This window comes from Cherax quadricarinatus, chromosome 3, assembly GCF_038502225.1.
Source record: "Cherax quadricarinatus isolate ZL_2023a chromosome 3, ASM3850222v1, whole genome shotgun sequence".
Taxonomy (NCBI): domain Eukaryota; kingdom Metazoa; phylum Arthropoda; class Malacostraca; order Decapoda; family Parastacidae; genus Cherax; species Cherax quadricarinatus.
Genome location: NC_091294.1, coordinates 43,836,354 through 43,854,845, shown reverse-complemented (window position 1 = coordinate 43,854,845; position 18,492 = coordinate 43,836,354). Strand labels below are relative to the sequence as shown.

Here is an 18,492-nt window from a genome sequence, read left to right as displayed (position 1 = left end):
TTACTTTAAGACCAACTTCTTCTTCTGCCTACCTTTCTGACCATAGTATTGCCAAAGCGCTCCTGCGTCATGTTGGCAGAGATATTTCATTTCACGCTCTCAAGAGCGGTACACGCATCGTCACTGTCCAGAATGCTACCCAAGCTCATGATCTTTCTCTCCTTTCGAATATCGATACTACTCCTATCACTATTGAAAAACATCTTTCTCTCAATTCTTGTAGTGGTACTGTCATTCTGCCCCATACCATAGTCCAACAGAATTTCCAGTCATGTGGCAATGACATTCTTGAACAGCTGGAACTCCAGGATCTCCCAATCCTCAAAGTAGACACTTATGTCCTTCCTGCCCGGGGGCGGAGACGTTACCCTTGCAATGTGGCTCGTTTAACTTTTGACAGCCGAGAACTCCCGTCCTCTGTATATGTCGCGGGACATCGGTTACAAGTTCGAAAGGTGATACCTACACCGCAACAATGTAGAAATTGCTGGCGTTTTGGTCACCCAGCGAAATATTGCAGATCTATGGCCGAATGCCCAGTCTGTGGTGCCGACAACCATTCTAATACATCTTGCAGTCAACCTCCATCTTGCCTTAATTGTAATGAAGCTCACCCTTCGTACTCCCGCCGTTGCCAGGTCTACTTAAATGAACGTGAAATCCGTTGCCTCAAAGAGGCAGAAGGTCTCCCTTATGCTATGGCAGTTACTCATCTCCGCCTCCAAGGGAGACTACCCCGTGTTTCTTATTCTCGTGTTTCCAAACGTCCCCCCACTTCTGGGGTCCCATCTTCTGCAGCCTCCTCTGTTGTTACCCCTCCCATAGCCACTACGGCATCTAATCCTTTTGCTGTCCTTGGCTCTGACGTCCCGACTACAACTCAGTCTGTTCTCACATCTTCGCGTCCTTCCTCACAAGCCCCAGTATCGACAAGACCTCGTACGACACCTAATACCAATCGCCCCTCTACTCAGAAATCCAAAAAATCCACATTGCTCAAATCTTCTTTGCCCCTTCCTTCCCTTCTTCCACCTCCACACGTTACCTTTCCAGTCTCTGTACCTAGTTCTTCCCCTCTCTCTGGCTCTATTACAAGTGTGGAGATTCACCCTCCTCCTCGTACTATGCCTTCCACCCCCGTCCCCTCCCAAGTTTCTCCCTCTTCTGTCACCTCCCAGGTTTCTACCTCTTCTGTCCCCCCCCACACTTCATCTCCAGTCCCTTACACTTTTCCCTCCCCCTCTACTTTGGTACAGTCCATTACTGTCCCAATCTTTACTCACCCTCCTCCTCCTATCTCCAATATGGTTTCCCATACATCTTTGAATTCAGAAACACTTGAAGCCATTTCAGAATATATTGCAGAGACTAAACCTTCAATGGACACTGATTCACTTCCTGTTCCTTCTCTTCCCTCTCCTCCATCTTCACAACCCCATTCTTCGCAACGCTCCGTTCCTTCGCTACTTGAACATCTTCCAATGCCACCACACGTTGACTTTTCTAACCCCTCTAGTCCGTAGGTGCCTTTACCTACAGATTCCTGATATTTTCTTCATCGCCAATCATGGCCTATTTACAGTGGAATATCCGCGGCCTCAGGGGTAATCGGGGTGAGCTTCAGATGTTGCTTTCCAGGTTTTCCCCTGTTGGTGCTTGCTTACAAGAACCAAAATTACACTCGGCTGTTTTCCAACCTATCTCAGGCTATAATTTATTGTATTCTTCGGATCCTTTCTCAGATGGGACCTTTAATGAAAGTGCCCTTCTTCTACGCAATGATATTCCGTACTGTCAACTATTTGTCCATACCTCGCTGCATTACACTGCAGCCCGTATCCACTTGAATAAGTGGTTTACAATATGTTCTTTATATCTCTCTCCTTCTCGAGCATTTTCTATCCCAGACTTTGCCTTTCTTGTTTCATCCTTACCACCACCACTTCTGTTACTTGGTGATTTTAATGCCCACCATTTCCTCTGGGGGGGGTCTCATTGTGACTCACGTGGCATTCAGTTGGAGGCTTTTCTTGCCTCTCACCCCCTCCATGTTTTAAATACGGGTACTCCCACCCATTTTGATCCTCGTACTCATACTCTCTCTTGCATCGATCTATCAGTCTGCTCTTCCTCCACTGCACTAGACTTCACCTGGTCTGTTCTACCAGACTTACATGACAGCGATCATTTTCCGATCATTCTTACTTCTCCTTCCTATTCACCACCTTCCCGTAGCCCTCGCTGGCAATTTGATCGGGCAAATTGGGATCTTTACTCACACCTCACTGCTTTTAGTGAGGTTCCTTCTTCATCCTCCATTGATGAGCTCCTACACATCTTCTCGACATCAGTTTATACCGCAGCTTCTCATTCTATACCCCAAACCTCAGGCATGCATTCTCAGAAGTGCGTGCCTTGGTGGTCTCCTGCTTGTGCTCGTGCAGTACGTTTGAAACATGCTGCATGGGGCAGGTACCGGTACAATAGAACCGCTGAGAGACTTGTTGATTTTAAGCAGAAGCGTGCGATCGCTCGCCGTGTCATCCGTGAAGCTAAACGCACTTGTTGGCGAGACTATGTTTCCACCATCACCTCTGCTTCTTCTATGAGTGCAGTCTGGAAAAAAGTGAGGAAATTGAGTGGTAAATACTCTCCTGACCCGGCTCCTGTTCTACGGGTCACTGGTGTTGATATAGCAAACCCTCTCGACGTTGCCATTGAACTTGGCACACATCTGGTCCGTATTTCCCGAGGGCTCCATCTATGCCCCTCGTTTCTTTCCTCAAAGTCTGCCAGAGAGGTAGTACCCTTGGACTTTAATTCTCTCGGAGAAGAACAGTATAATGTGCCTTTTACACTTCAAGAACTGGAGGCAACGCTCTCAGCTTGCCGATCATCGGCAGCTGGGCCTGGTGACATTCATATTCGTATGTTACAACATTTACATCGGTCAGCCCTTGTAGTCCTCTTACACCTCTTCAATCTTATTTGGGCACAAGGAGTTCTTCCCCAGCTGTGGAAATCTGCCATTGTTCTCCCTTTCCGCAAACCGGGTACTACAGGACATGATGCCTCCCACTATCGCCCCATCGCTCTTACAAGTGCAGTTTGCAAAGTGATGGAACGCCTCGTAAATCGACGTTTAATGTGGTATTTAGAGACTCACAACAGTCTCTCCGCTAGTCAATATGGCTTTCGTAAGGGTTGTTCTACCATAGACCCCTTACTACGCTTGGATACGTATGTTCGTAATGCCTTTGCGAATAATCACTCAGTTATTGCCATATTTTTTGACCTTGAGAAGGCATATGACACAACTTGGAGGTATAATATTTTGGCCCAGGCCCATTCCTTAGGCCTCCGAGGCAATCTACCATCCTTCCTTAAGAACTTTTTAACTGACAGACATTTCCGTGTTCGAGTCAATAATGTTCTTTCCCCGGACTTCGTCCAAGCTGAAGGTGTCCCTCAGGGATGTGTTCTAAGCACAACACTTTTTCTCCTTGCTATAAATGATTTGGCCTCTGTTCTTCCACCCAATATTTGGTCATCACTCTATGTTGATGACTTCGCTATTGCTTGTGCAGGCGCTGACTGTCACCTTATTGCAGTTTCTCTCCAGCATGCGGTCGACCGTGTTTCCACTTGGGCCACCACACATGGGTTTAAATTTTCAAGTACCAAAACTCACCAAATTACTTTCACTAGACGCTCTGTTATCTCCGATCATCCTTTGTATCTCTATGGCTCCCGTATCCCCGAACGTGATACAGTCAGGTTTCTAGGCCTTCTCTTTGACCATCGGTTAACCTGGAAACCTCACATTACCTCTCTGAAGGCAACTTGTCACAGCCAGCTAAACCTTCTTAAAACCCTTGCTCATCTTTCCTGGGGAGCTGATCGTCGAACTCTGCTTCGCCTACATTCAGCCCTCGTTTTATCGAAACTCGATTATGGTGACCAGATTTATTCCGCGGCCTCTCCTGCTACTCTCTCTAGCCTTAACTCTATCCATCACCAAGGCTTACGTTTGTGCCTTGGTGCTTTTCGCTCTTCCCCTGTTGAGAGCCTCTATACAGAAGCAAATGTTCCATCCTTGTCTGATCGCCGTGATGCCCATTGCCTTCGTTACTATGTACGCTCTCACGATCTACACAATCCTTCCATTTATAGAATGGTCACCGATATTAGTAGACATTCTTTATTCATTCGCCGCCCCTGTTTGCTCCGTCCCTTTTCTCTTCGCCTACATTCACTCTTGTCTTCCCTTCAGTTACCACCTTTATATGTTCATGTAGCATCTCACTTTTCCCTGCCCCCCTGGGAAGTTCCAGCTGTTCGGGTCTGTTCTTTCTCACTCCCTTGCTCGAAAGCTCAACTGCCTACGGTGGCTTCCCGCTCTCTTTTTCTTGATCACTTCCACTCCCATTCTCATGCCACCGCTGTGTACACAGATGGCTCTAAGTCTTCAGACGGCGTCGGATTCGCAGCAGTGTTTCCGGACAGCGTCGTACGAGGGCATTTACTATCTTCAGCTAGCATTTTTACTGCTGAACTGTATGCCATTCTTGCAGCACTTATTCGTATTGCATCTATGCCTGTGTCATCATTTGTAGTAGTCTCAGACTCCCTTAGTGCTCTACAGGCTATACGAAAATTTGATACATCTCATCCCCTAGTTCTCCGTATCCAACTTTGGCTACGCCGTATCTCTACCAAACATAAAGATATTGTTTTTTGTTGGGTCCCTGGTCATGTCGACGTACAGGGCAATGAACAGGCAGACACTGCTGCGCGGTCAGCAGTATATGACCTACCAATTTCCTATCGAGGTGTTCCATTTCTGGACTATTTTGCTGCAATAGCTACCCACCTTCGCACCCGTTGGCAACAACGTTGGTCAACTCTGCTCGGTAACAAACTTCATTCTATTAAACCGAGCATAGGTTACTGGCCGTCTTCTTGTCATCAGTGCCGAGGTTGGGAGACCACTCTCTCCCGCCTTCGCATTGGCCACACTCGTCTTACTCATGGGTATCTCATGGAGAGGCACCCTGTTCCTCTCTGTGAGCAGTGTCAAGTTCCAGTATCGATTAGCCACATTCTGTTAGACTGCCCTCTCTATCAACGAGCACGCAGAATTTACCTCCAACGTCGTCTTCGTTCTACTACTCTCTCTTTACCTTCCCTTCTTGCTGATGGACCCTCCTTTAATCCTGACTCTCTCATTGACTTCTTGACAACGACTGATTTACTCCACAAACTCTGATGATACTTTTCGCACTCCCCTCAGCCCTTTCTGGTTCAGTCTCTTGCTGCCCTTTACCCTTTCACCATCCACTGCCCCGCTGTTATCCGTAACCTGTTGCTCATCCATCTCCCTTTTGCCACCTGATGCCCTCGCTTCCTTCCTGCCCTGCAGCGCTGTATAGTCCTTGTGGCTTAGCGCTTCTTTTTGATTATAATAATAATAATACAAGTTCGAAAGGTGATACCTACACCGCAACAATGTAGAGATTGCTGGCGTTTTGGTCACCCAGCGAAATATTGCAGATCTATGGCCGAATGCCCAGTCTGTGGTGCCGACAACCATTCTAATACATCTTGCAGTCAACCTCCATCTTGCCTTAATTGTAATGAAGCTCACCCTTCGTACTCCCGCCGTTGCCAGGTCTACTTAAATGAACGTGAAATCCGTTGCCTCAAAGAGGCAGAAGGTCTCCCTTATGCTATGGCAGTTACTCATCTCCGCCTCCAAGGGAGACTACCCCGTGTTTCTTATTCTCGTGTTTCCAAACATCCCCCCACTTCTGGGGTCCCATCTTCTGCAGCCTCCTCTGTTGTTACCCCTCCCATAGCCATTACGGCATCTAATCCTTTTGCTGTCCTTGGCTCTGACGTCCCGACTACAACTCAGTCTGTTCTCACATCTTCGCGTCCTTCCTCACAAGCCCCAGTATCGACAAGACCTCGTACGACACCTAATACCAATCGCCCCTCTACTCAGAAGTCCAAAAAATCCACATTGCTCAAATCTTCTTTGCCCCTTCCTTCCCTTCTTCCACCTCCACACGTTACCTTTCCAGTCTCTGTACCTAGTTCTTCCCCTCTCTCTGGCTCTATTACAAGTGTGGAGATTCACCCTCCTCCTCGTACTATGCCTTCCACCCCCGTCCCCTCCCAAGTTTCTCCCTCTTCTGTCACCTCCCAGGTTTCTACCTCTTCTGTCCCCCCCCACACTTCATCTCCAGTCCCTTACACTTTTCCCTCCCCCTCTACTTTGGTACAGTCCATTACTGTCCCAATCTTTACTCACCCTCCTCCTCCTATCTCCAATATGGTTTCCCATACATCTTTGAATTCAGAAACACTTGAAGCCATTTCAGAATATATTGCAGAGACTAAACCTTCAATGGACACTGATTCACTTCCTGTTCCTTCTCTTCCCTCTCCTCCATCTTCACAACCCCATTCTTCGCAACGCTCCGTTCCTTCGCTACTTGAACATCTTCCAATGCCACCACACGTTGACTTTTCTAACCCCTCTAGTCCGTAGGTGCCTTTACCTACAGATTCCTGATATTTTCTTCATCGCCAATCATGGCCTATTTACAGTGGAATATCCGCGGCCTCAGGGGTAATCGGGGTGAGCTTCAGATGTTGCTTTCCAGGTTTTCCCCTGTTGGTGCTTGCTTACAAGAACCAAAATTACACTCGGCTGTTTTCCAACCTATCTCAGGCTATAATTTATTGTATTCTTCGGATCCTTTCTCAGATGGGACCTTTAATGAAAGTGCCCTTCTTCTACGCAATGATATTCCGTACTGTCAACTATTTGTCCATACCTCGCTGCATTACACTGCAGCCCGTATCCACTTGAATAAGTGGTTTACAATATGTTCTTTATATCTCTCTCCTTCTCGAGCATTTTCTATCCCAGACTTTGCCTTTCTTGTTTCATCCTTACCACCACCACTTCTGTTACTTGGTGATTTTAATGCCCACCATTTCCTCTGGGGGGGGTCTCATTGTGACTCACGTGGCATTCAGTTGGAGGCTTTTCTTGCCTCTCACCCCCTCCATGTTTTAAATACGGGTACTCCCACCCATTTTGATCCTCGTACTCATACTCTCTCTTGCATCGATCTATCAGTCTGCTCTTCCTCCACTGCACTAGACTTCACCTGGTCTGTTCTACCAGACTTACATGACAGCGATCATTTTCCGATCATTCTTACTTCTCCTTCCTATTCACCACCTTCCCGTAGCCCTCGCTGGCAATTTGATCGGGCAAATTGGGATCTTTACTCACACCTCACTGCTTTTAGTGAGGTTCCTTCTTCATCCTCCATTGATGAGCTCCTACACATCTTCTCGACATCAGTTTATACCGCGGCTTCTCATTCTATACCCCAAACCTCAGGCAGGCATTCTCAGAAGTGCGTGCCTTGGTGGTCTCCTGCTTGTGCTCGTGCAGTACGTTTGAAACGTGCTGCATGGGGCAGGTACCGGTACAATAGAACCGCTGAGAGACTTGTTGATTTTAAGCAGAAGCGTGCGATCGCTCGCCGTGTCATCCGTGAAGCTAAACGCACTTGTTGGCGAGACTATGTTTCCACCATCACCTCTGCTTCTTCTATGAGTGCAGTCTGGAAAAAAGTGAGGAAATTGAGTGGTAAATACTCTCCTGACCCGGCTCCTGTTCTACGGGTCACTGGTGTTGATATAGCAAACCCTCTCGACGTTGCCATTGAACTTGGCACACATCTGGTCCGTATTTCCCGAGGGCTCCATCTATGCCCCTCGTTTCTTTCCTCAAAGTCTGCCAGAGAGTTAGTACCCTTGGACTTTTCTTCTCTCGGAGAAGAACAGTATAATGTGCCTTTTACACTTCAAGAACTGGAGGCAACGCTCTCAGCTTGCCGATCATCGGCAGCTGGGCCTGATGACATTCATATTCGTATGTTACAACATTTACATCGGTCAGCCCTTGTAGTCCTCTTACACCTCTTCAATCTTATTTGGGCACAAGGAGTTCTTCCCCAGCTGTGGAAATCTGCCATTGTTCTCCCTTTCCGCAAACCGGGTACTACAGGACATGATGCCTCCCACTATCGCCCCATCGCTCTTACAAGTGCAGTTTGCAAAGTGATGGAACGCCTCGTAAATCGACGTTTAATGTGGTATTTAGAGACTCACAACAGTCTCTCCGCTAGTCAATATGGCTTTCGTAAGGGTCGTTCTACCATAGACCCCTTACTACGCTTGGATACGTATGTTCGTAATGCCTTTGCGAATAATCACTCAGTTATTGCCATATTTTTTGACCTTGAGAAGGCATATGACACAACTTGGAGGTATAATATTTTGGCCCAGGCCCATTCCTTAGGCCTCCGAGGCAATCTACCATCCTTCCTTAAGAACTTTTTAACTGACAGACATTTCCGTGTTCGAGTCAATAATGTTCTTTCCCCGGACTTCGTCCAAGCTGAAGGTGTCCCTCAGGGATGTGTTCTAAGCACAACACTTTTTCTCCTTGCTATAAATGATTTGGCCTCTGTTCTTCCACCCAATATTTGGTCATCACTCTATGTTGATGACTTCGCTATTGCTTGTGCAGGCGCTGACTGTCACCTTATTGCAGTTTCTCTCCAGCATGCGGTCGACCGTGTTTCCACTTGGGCCACCACACATGGGTTTAAATTTTCAAGTACCAAAACTCACCAAATTACTTTCACTAGACGCTCTGTTATCTCCGATCATCCTTTGTATCTCTATGGCTCCCGTATCCCCGAACGTGATACAGTCAGGTTTCTAGGCCTTCTCTTTGACCGTCGGTTAACCTGGAAACCTCACATTACCTCTCTGAAGGCAACTTGTCACAGCCGGCTAAACCTTCTTAAAACCCTTGCTCATCTTTCCTGGGGAGCTGATCGTCGAACTCTGCTTCGCCTACATTCAGCCCTCGTTTTATCGAAACTCGATTATGGTGACCAGATTTATTCCGCGGCCTCTCCTGCTACTCTCTCTAGCCTTAACTCTATCCATCACCAAGGCTTACGTTTGTGCCTTGGTGCTTTTCGCTCTTCCCCTGTTGAGAGCCTCTATACAGAAGCAAATGTTCCATCCTTGTCTGATCGCCGTGATGCCCATTGCCTTCGTTACTATGTACGCTCTCACGATCTACACAATCCTTCCATTTATAGAATGGTCACCGATATTAGTAGACATTCTTTATTCGTTCGCCGCCCCTGTTTGCTCCGTCCCTTTTCTCTTCGCCTACTTTCACTCTTGTCTTCCCTTCAGTTACCACCTTTATATGTTCATGTAGCATCTCACTTTTCCCTACCCCCCTGGGAAGTTCCAGCTGTTCGGGTCTGTTCTTTCTCACTCCCTTGCTCGAAAGCTCAACTGCCTACGGTGGCTTCCCGCTCTCTTTTTCTTGATCACTTCCACTCTCATTCTCATGCCACCGCTGTGTACACAGATGGCTCTAAGTCTTCAGACGGCGTCGGATTCGCAGCAGTGTTTCCGGACAGCGTCGTACGAGGGCATTTACTATCTTCAGCTAGCATTTTTACTGCTGAACTGTATGCCATTCTTGCAGCACTTATTCGTATCGCATCTATGCCTGTGTCATCATTTGTAGTAGTCTCAGACTCCCTTAGTGCTCTACAGGCTATACGAAAATTTGATACATCTCATCCCCTAGTTCTCCGTATCCAACTTTGGCTACGCCGTATCTCTACCAAACATAAAGATATTGTTTTTTGTTGGGTCCCTGGTCATGTCGACGTACAGGGCAATGAACAGGCAGACACTGCTGCGCGGTCAGCAGTATATGACCTACCAATTTCCTATCGAGGTGTTCCATTTCTGGACTATTTTGCTGCAATAGCTACCCACCTTCGCACCCGTTGGCAACAACGTTGGTCAACTCTGCTCGGTAACAAACTTCATTCTATTAAACCGAGCATAGGTTACTGGCCGTCTTCTTGTCATCAGTGCCGAGGTTGGGAGACCACTCTCTCCCGCCTTCGCATTGGCCACACTCGTCTTACTCATGGGTATCTCATGGAGAGGCACCCTGTTCCTCTCTGTGAGCAGTGTCAAGTTCCAGTATCGATTAGCCACATTCTGTTAGACTGCCCTCTCTATCAACGAGCACGCAGAATTTACCTCCAACGTCGTCTTCGTTCTCCTACTCTCTCTTTACCTTCCCTTCTTGCTGATGGACCCTCCTTTAATCCTGACTCTCTCATTGACTTCTTGACAACGACTGATTTACTCCACAAACTCTGATGATACTTTTCGCACTCCCCTCAGCCCTTTCTGGTTCAGTCTCTTGCTGCCCTTTACCCTTTCACCATCCACTGCCCCGCTGTTATCCGTAACCTGTTGCTCATCCATCTCCCTTTTGCCACCTGATGCCCTCGCTTCCTTCCTGCCCTGCAGCGCTGTATAGTCCTTGTGGCTTAGCGCTTCTTTTTGATTATAATAATAATAATAATATTAGATGAACTGTGATAGATAAATAAGCCATAGAGCTGATGATAGCAAAATATTCAAGGAGTATTTTGTCCTGTCTCCAGACAAACTCTAGTCGGCCGCTGCCGCTGCCACATATATAATGACATATTTTATTCATTCTTGAGTATATATCAGGTTTCTATGTTATTTATATTGTTTGTTATGTCATATTAGACGAACTGTGATAGATAAATAAGCCACATAGTTGATATTAGCAAAATTATTGAAGTATAGAATCCCACTTGAACAGATTAATTGCATTTCAATTAATTTAAATGAGGAAAACTGACTCTGCAAGCGAGCAAATCCAGTTGCGAGCAAGGTCATGGAATAGATTAAACTCGCAAGTAGAGGTTCCACTGTACTAGGATTAGTCTACCCGAAATGCCCCAGCATGATAGTGGCTTTCTTTGTACTTGGCAAACCAAAATTATAATTACACATTGCAACCTTTCCAAAGAAATAAAATCTTTATCTTTATCTTATCTCCAAACTGCCAATATCCTAAACTTCTCCTTGAAAGTGCAGGCATTGTACTTCCCATTTCCAGGACTCAACTTCGGTTAACCGGTCTCCCTGAATCCCTTCACAAAATATTACCCTGCTCACACTCTGACAGCTCATCAGGTCTCAAAAACCATTCATCTCCATTCACTCCTACCTAACATGCTCACGCCAAGTTGTAGCAGCGACCTCCAATGAATAAAATATTCAACTTAATTTATATATAAAATTCAAGAAATATATAAAGTTGAAAAATATTAAAAGCACTCCTGATGCAACACAGTGAAGGCCTTTAAAGACACATAGGTTGACCTGTGTTTCTATAACTAGTATGACTGTGGTACTATACACCATAAATGAACATCAATATACAACATAGGCTCAAACACAGCCTAATAAATTACCAAACTAGCATCAACTACATCACACTAGTGCAGTTGTAGACACAAACTATACCCTAGTCTCCAGTCACAAGCTGGGATTAAAAAAATAATCTGGGGACACTGCATTCTTGTTAAACAATAAGTTAAACAAAGGTGTGAGCAACCTCCATGCAAACTCAGAAAGTCCCATGAACCATGTTATGTTTGGTTATTACAACTCTAAGATGGTGTTCAATTTGTCATCAAAGAACTGCCCAGATTCCGAAGCATAAACACTCCTAATAAGTTGTTACTTTTGCCCAAAGCACAAGAACTTACAGTATAATTTTACATAGATTTTCTGGAGATTCCTGTGTTTCCACACAATTTGTTAGCCCATGTGCAGCAAAACAGTGCAGGAGAGGAAAGAATGATAGCAAACCTAGCTCACTCCTATTTTCTCCTACACTTGCTAAAACTCATGTCCCTATAGTAACCTGTCTGTCTGATTCCCTAGCTAGTAGAGTTTATCGATGATTTCTCTCTAACATGCTACAAAATGATAAATTAGACACATGTACAACACTTGGGTATCTGTATTGAGGAAACATTTTGTCATACAGTGGATTCATCAGTCCTATACAAAGAAGAATGGTGAAGATCAGGAGGAGTCTGAGGTAATCAGTTCCTCAGCCTGGAGTCGAAGTAATCAGTTCATCTATCTTGAAAAGAATACAGCATATGCATGAAGAAGGGGCTTATATACTGTCCCTTCTTTGTGCATATGCTGTATTATTTTCAAAATTGATGGACTGATTACATCAACTCCAGGCTGAGAGACTAATTACCTCAAACTCCTTCTGATCTTCACCATTCTTCTTTGTACTGGACTAATGAAGCCAATGTGTGGTGAAATGTTTTCTCAATAAAGATACCCAAGTGTTTCGCATGTAGTATATAATTTATTAACTTAAACAAAAATAGGTACAATACTGTGACTGGAACAATACATAAATAACCCGCACATAGAAGAGAGGAGTGTATGACGACGTTTCGGTCTGACTTGGGCCATTTCTTCTTTCCTCTTTTTCCTTTGGATTTTCTTTCTTCTGCCTTGAGTATTTGTTTTCTTATTTTTTTTTTTCAACAAGTCGGCCGTCTCCCACCGAGGCAGGGTGACCCAAAAAGAAAGAAAATCCCCAAAAAGAAAATACTTTCATCATCATTCAACACTTTCACCTTATTATTTTATTATTTTTTCCCCCTATGTGGGCCCCTAGCTCCCTTGCAGTGCTCCTCTTTCTTAGTATTTGATTGACTCCACTACTACTACTACTACTTCCACTACTACCTCTCTTGCTCCAGTCCTGTCTACTGGCCTATATATACTCCCTCCTTCTCTCCTTCCTGCTATTGCGACTGTATAAATGGTCCAAATCGGACCAAAATGCTATCGTAAGCTCCTCTCTTCTATGTGTGGGTTATTTGTGTATTTATTAACTTGTTGGTTCTCTGAACCTTCTATCTACATACTACATAATGGTTCCCAGAGCTACAAAATGAATTACAATGAAAAGCATATAACACTGAAAAATAACCTTGTGCCTGACAGGTGACAAGACATGACAGTAATATATAAAATCATAGATCATGAAAAAATTATGCTTAAGATTTTTTATCTCATCAACAGGGAGAACAAGAGGACACGGTCATGAGAAAAATGTGATACTGTAACAATGTTTGAAAGTTTTTATTCCAAATGAAGTGACAAACTTTTGGAAGGGGGTAAAAAAAAAGTATTAAATAAATTCTTTGGAATATTTATATGATATTTATCACTGAGAGAGAACACCATAAGCACAGCTCAATTCTTGTACAGTAACCTACAAATAAGTAACTGCAGACACCAACACAAGAATAAGTAAATGTGTTTGTAGATGATGCAAAGATACTACCCAAGATAAGCAATATAAAGAAGACCAAAGGTCACAAGAAAGAGAAAGAGACCTAGGAATGACATACAGAATTATAGGTTCATGGGAAAGTGCTACATCATCATCTACACTCATAAGGCTCAGTTCCTGGGAAATTTGAGGTTATCAGATTCAGATTTAGTCCAAGGAAGGAAATAATCATACATGCCTTTTGTAGCAGTTAGGAGAAAAACACAAACATGAAAATACACTGTATAAGATTATGAAAGTACATGTATATTACAGAATTTATGAGGAAGAATTCCTAGTGATCAAGACGGAACAGGAAGTCACAGCTATAAACTAAGAGTTGCTGAAAGAATACTAGAAATTTCTTATTCATGGCATAATAGAACAGTGGAATAGGACACAAGAGGAGGTACTGCAGTGCTACAATCAGTGGAAATTTAAAAAAGTACATGACTGATTAAATACAAAAGACAGGACACCATGAGCTTAGGTCTTTTGCTGCTGCTACAAATAGGTAATTATGCATATGTATAAACTCTCTCTCTCTCTTTCTCTCTCTCTCTCTCTCTCTCTCTCTCTCCCTCTCTCTCTCTCTCTCTCACACACACACATATGCACACACATAGCTACAAATACCTAGTTGATAATTAATATTTCTCTGTTGCACATGTGTTACATATGTCTGTAGCATGCAAACAAACACAAAAACACAAATACAAAAACACACACACACACAAACACATACACACACACACACACACACACACACACACACACACACACACACACACACACACATACACACACATACACACACACACACATGCACACAGTAATGAAAATTCCATTTATTATTGCATTTTGTAAACAGGATTTTTAAAATACCAGTGATTACTGTGTCACTTTGCAGAAAAATGTAGAGTATATTGTGAATGTATGGTAAACTGTATAATTATACAAGTGGCGATATATACGACACGTATCTTACCTATAACTGGGCATGTTGCCAAAAGTAATTCGACTACCCATATCAAGTGATGTTTCCTCTGTTTTACTCATCATAGACTGGAGATGCTGCTGAGGAGGCTTCTTTACTATAGGTCGCTTGAGATATGGTGCATCATACTTGGGCATCGTGGTCTTGCGTCTGCAGTAAGTCCGAAATGTACGTACAAGATGGACCAATGATGTGGCAGTTGGTGAAAGAAAACAAAACCTAAGTTAGAACAATGATATGATTATAGATAACAACTCAGCAGAGTTCTACTGTTGCTTGATTGTCTCACTATTTTAACTGCATAAGGGAATCTAATACATTATTTAATATTGGTGCTAATAACTGCTGCAAATGGGATGAAAATGGACTATACTATTTTCAAATAAAATGAAGTGATTATATTTCTATTAACTTTCCACCACCAGGTTTTGTTAAACTGTGCCATACTTTATGAAATTATCAACTGAAGGATTTGGGTCTAGATTTTGAAGTAATGTAGATATGAAAATAACATTCAATATTGAAAATACACAAAAGTTCTAAAATTAAACATCACTACAAGCATTGGTGACAGACTACTACATAACACAGAAAACATGCAGTCACTTTATAAAATTTATTACAGTAAACAATTTGTACCAAAGCATTAGAGATCACAGAGCAAGCACAGACACTGCAATATGAATAAGCAGGGTTTTCAACAACTTGAATAGCCAGCATCATGAAAACAACATCACCACTAAAATTAGCAACCCGTCCTACAAATAGGTGATACACTTTTCCATGTTATAGTGCGTCATGTTTTGCATGGTCTAAACTGAGGACAAAATTAAATATTAGTTATCCAAGGTTAGGTTAACCTAACCTATCCTTAATTAACCTATATTTATCTGAAGTAAACAACCAAAAGTAGCATTACAAATATGGCACTGAGAGTCTGGCATTAGGGGACACATAATTGTTGCTTCAATAGCTAGAACCACACACTGGTTATTTAAGTTGGAGGACGGGTTGGAATTAAACTGACATAAACCCTTATTAGAAGTTGTCACACTAGAGTACAGCTTGTCATTTCATACTTCATTTTTTATAAAAAAAATATATGTTGCTTAAATGTGGCATGATATCAAAAATACTGAAAATATAAATTTGCAAATTCTACACAAGGACTCGATAGAAGTACAGTACTACTACAAAAGATATAGGAAAAATAAAAAAGAATCAGAACCTTATCATAAAGTGGAAACCTGCTCAGAAGATAGAAACATTAGAAAGAGAAGGAAAAAATATGGAAACACTGATCAAAAGTATCAGCTTGTGATTGGGATGCTAGATAAAACACATTGTTAATTTCCAAATTATGTAACAGCACATCAGTAGCTCATTATGTACAAAGTAATCAAATTTCCAGAACTCATGTAAGCCAAACATAACTTTTCAGTTTTGGCATCTTCTACAATGCACTCTACATCACTGGAATTATATAATTAAAATGTAAACATAAAAAATCAACATAATTATGTAATTTTAACTGTGTAGAGAAATGCAAAATCCATGGATAAATGATGCATTAATCTGGGAAAATATTCACATTCACATTTACTTAGCATCCTCAATCTGGTAAAGAATGCAAACATGCAATAAAGACCTGCAAGAAAATGGCAAATTTCATACAATGCTAGACTTTTAGACCAAATATGTTAGTGACATACAAGGATACTACAGCTTCCTTCCCTTTCCCCACCAGAAAATGGAAGTGTGAATATCGTATGTCATTAACCGAGAATGAGAGCGTACATACATACATATACAGTGGACCCCCGGTTAACGATATTTTTTCATTCCAGAAGTATGTTCAGGTGCCAGTACTGACCGAATTTGTTCCCATAAGGAATATTGTGAAGTAGATTAGTCCATTTCAGACCCCCAAACATACACGTACAAACGCACTTATATAAATACACTTACATAATTGGTCGCATTGGGAGGTGATCGTTAAGCGGGGGTCCACTGTATATATATTCTTATTTTTTTTTTTTTTAACTTGTCAGCCATCTCCCACCGATGCAGAGTAACCCAAAAAAGGAAGAAATACTTTCACCATCATTCACACATAATCACTGTCTTAGCAGAGGTGCCCAGATACAATAGTTCAGATGTCCTCCAAATAGCCAATATACCAAACTCCTTTGAAATGCAGGCACTTTACTTCCCACCTCTAGGACTCAAGTCCAGCTAACCAGGTTCCCTGAATCCCTTCACAAAATATTACCCTGCTCACACTCCAAAAGCTTGTCAAGTCCCCAAACCCATTCATCTCCATTCACTCCTATCTAACACGCTTACATATGCCTGCTGCATGTCCAAGTCTCTTGCACACAAAACCTCTTTTACTCCCTCCATCCTTTCCTATGATGACCCTTACCCATATAGAGATGGAAATCTTTAGCTCTACACTTTTCTGTATCGTCAGGAGCTATGCAATGTTGCAAGACATTGATACCCTACTCCGCTTCCCTCTACTGAAGATTTATACACCTTCCCACCTCTCTAAATGACCAAACCACCTCAACAACCCCTCCTCAGTCCTCTGAATAATACTCTTAGTAACTCCACACCTCATAATTTCCACACTATGAATTCTCTGCAAAACATTTATGCCACACATTGACCTTAGACACGACATCTCCACTGCCTCCAGCTTCCTTTTCACTGCAACATTCCCAACTCATGCTGCACACCCATATAAGAGTGTTGGTACCACTATACTCTCATACATTTCCTTCTTTGCCATCATGGATAATGTTCTTTGTCTCCACAGATACCTTAACGCACCACCCACCTTCTTCCCTTCATCAATTCTATGGTTTACCTCACCCTTCATATACTCATCCACTGACAAGTCTACTCCCAAATACCTGAATATTTTCATTTCTTCCATACTCCCTCCCTATCACATGTGCATGCCTAACTATATAATTATGAAACACAAGGACCCCTAAACAAATATATAAATCAGTGTTTGACATATTAGGTTAGCCTTGGTTAATTTACATGTAAATTGCTATTCAAAGTGATTGTGAAAACTTGAACATGTGTAACGAACTTAAATACAAACTTCTTTACTTGTTCCTGTTTGAGATACTTTTATTTTTCCATCCTGATTTTAGCAATTATTTCCAAGACACAGGCACGAAGGGCTTAATGCAGCATGAACCATGGTGATTCCTAACAACCATAGCAATAGTAACAATGAACCTCTCTTAAGCTCTACAATATTGCAGAGGTAACTAGACATGAGGGAAGATGTGTCTGCAATCATTAGGAGGAAAAAATAAGCAAGCAGAGTTAATCTGCTGGAAAATGTGAGAGGAAATAAGGAAGGGAAACAAAGATAAGCATTACTGTGATGGATATAACTGCTGAAAGTCAACTGTCAGACTAGTTACAAGGCACTTCTTGATGACATGCTTCCATGCAGGAGAAACACACTCAGAAGAGAGAAGGACAAGAGTAAAGATACAAGAACAAAGATAAGAGAAGGGATTGGCAGATGGTATGATTTAAAGACATGAAGGCCAGATATATAAATAATAATGAAAAAGTTAGTTGCTGGGTCCAATAAGGGAAATATTTTCAATGGCTTAGATGATTGCAGCATGTCTTATTCATGAATGAAATGCAATGATAAAATACATAACATAAATAAATAAATACATAAATAATTAAATAAGTATATTAAAATAAATGAATAAATAATATATATATATATATATATATATATATATATATATATATATATATATATATATATATATATATATATATAAATATATATATATATATATATATATATATATATATATATATATATATATATATATATATATATATATATATATATATATATATATATATATATATATATATATATATATATATATATATATATATATATATATATATATATATATATATATATATACACATGTATATATTTTAACACATCGGCCGATTCCCACCAAGGCAGGGTGACCCGAAAAAGAAAAACTTTCATCATCATTCACTCTATCACTGTCTTGCCAGAGAGTTGCTTTACACTACAGTTATAAAACTGCAACATTAACACCTCTCCTTCAGAGTGTAGACGCTATAC

The 18,492-nt window shown here is 42.1% G+C and overlaps 1 protein-coding gene across 1 annotated transcript in view; it reads right to left on the bottom strand.

The window, feature by feature from the left end:
- LOC128692835 (disintegrin and metalloproteinase domain-containing protein unc-71) overlaps positions 1-18,492 on the bottom strand; it is a 740,447-nt gene that overhangs the window by 150,685 nt on the left and 571,270 nt on the right. The window contains exon 21 of the mRNA XM_070093277.1: positions 14,328-14,486. Within this exon, the coding sequence (XP_069949378.1) occupies positions 14,328-14,486 (159 nt within the window). The remainder of the gene's footprint in view (positions 1-14,327; positions 14,487-18,492) is intronic.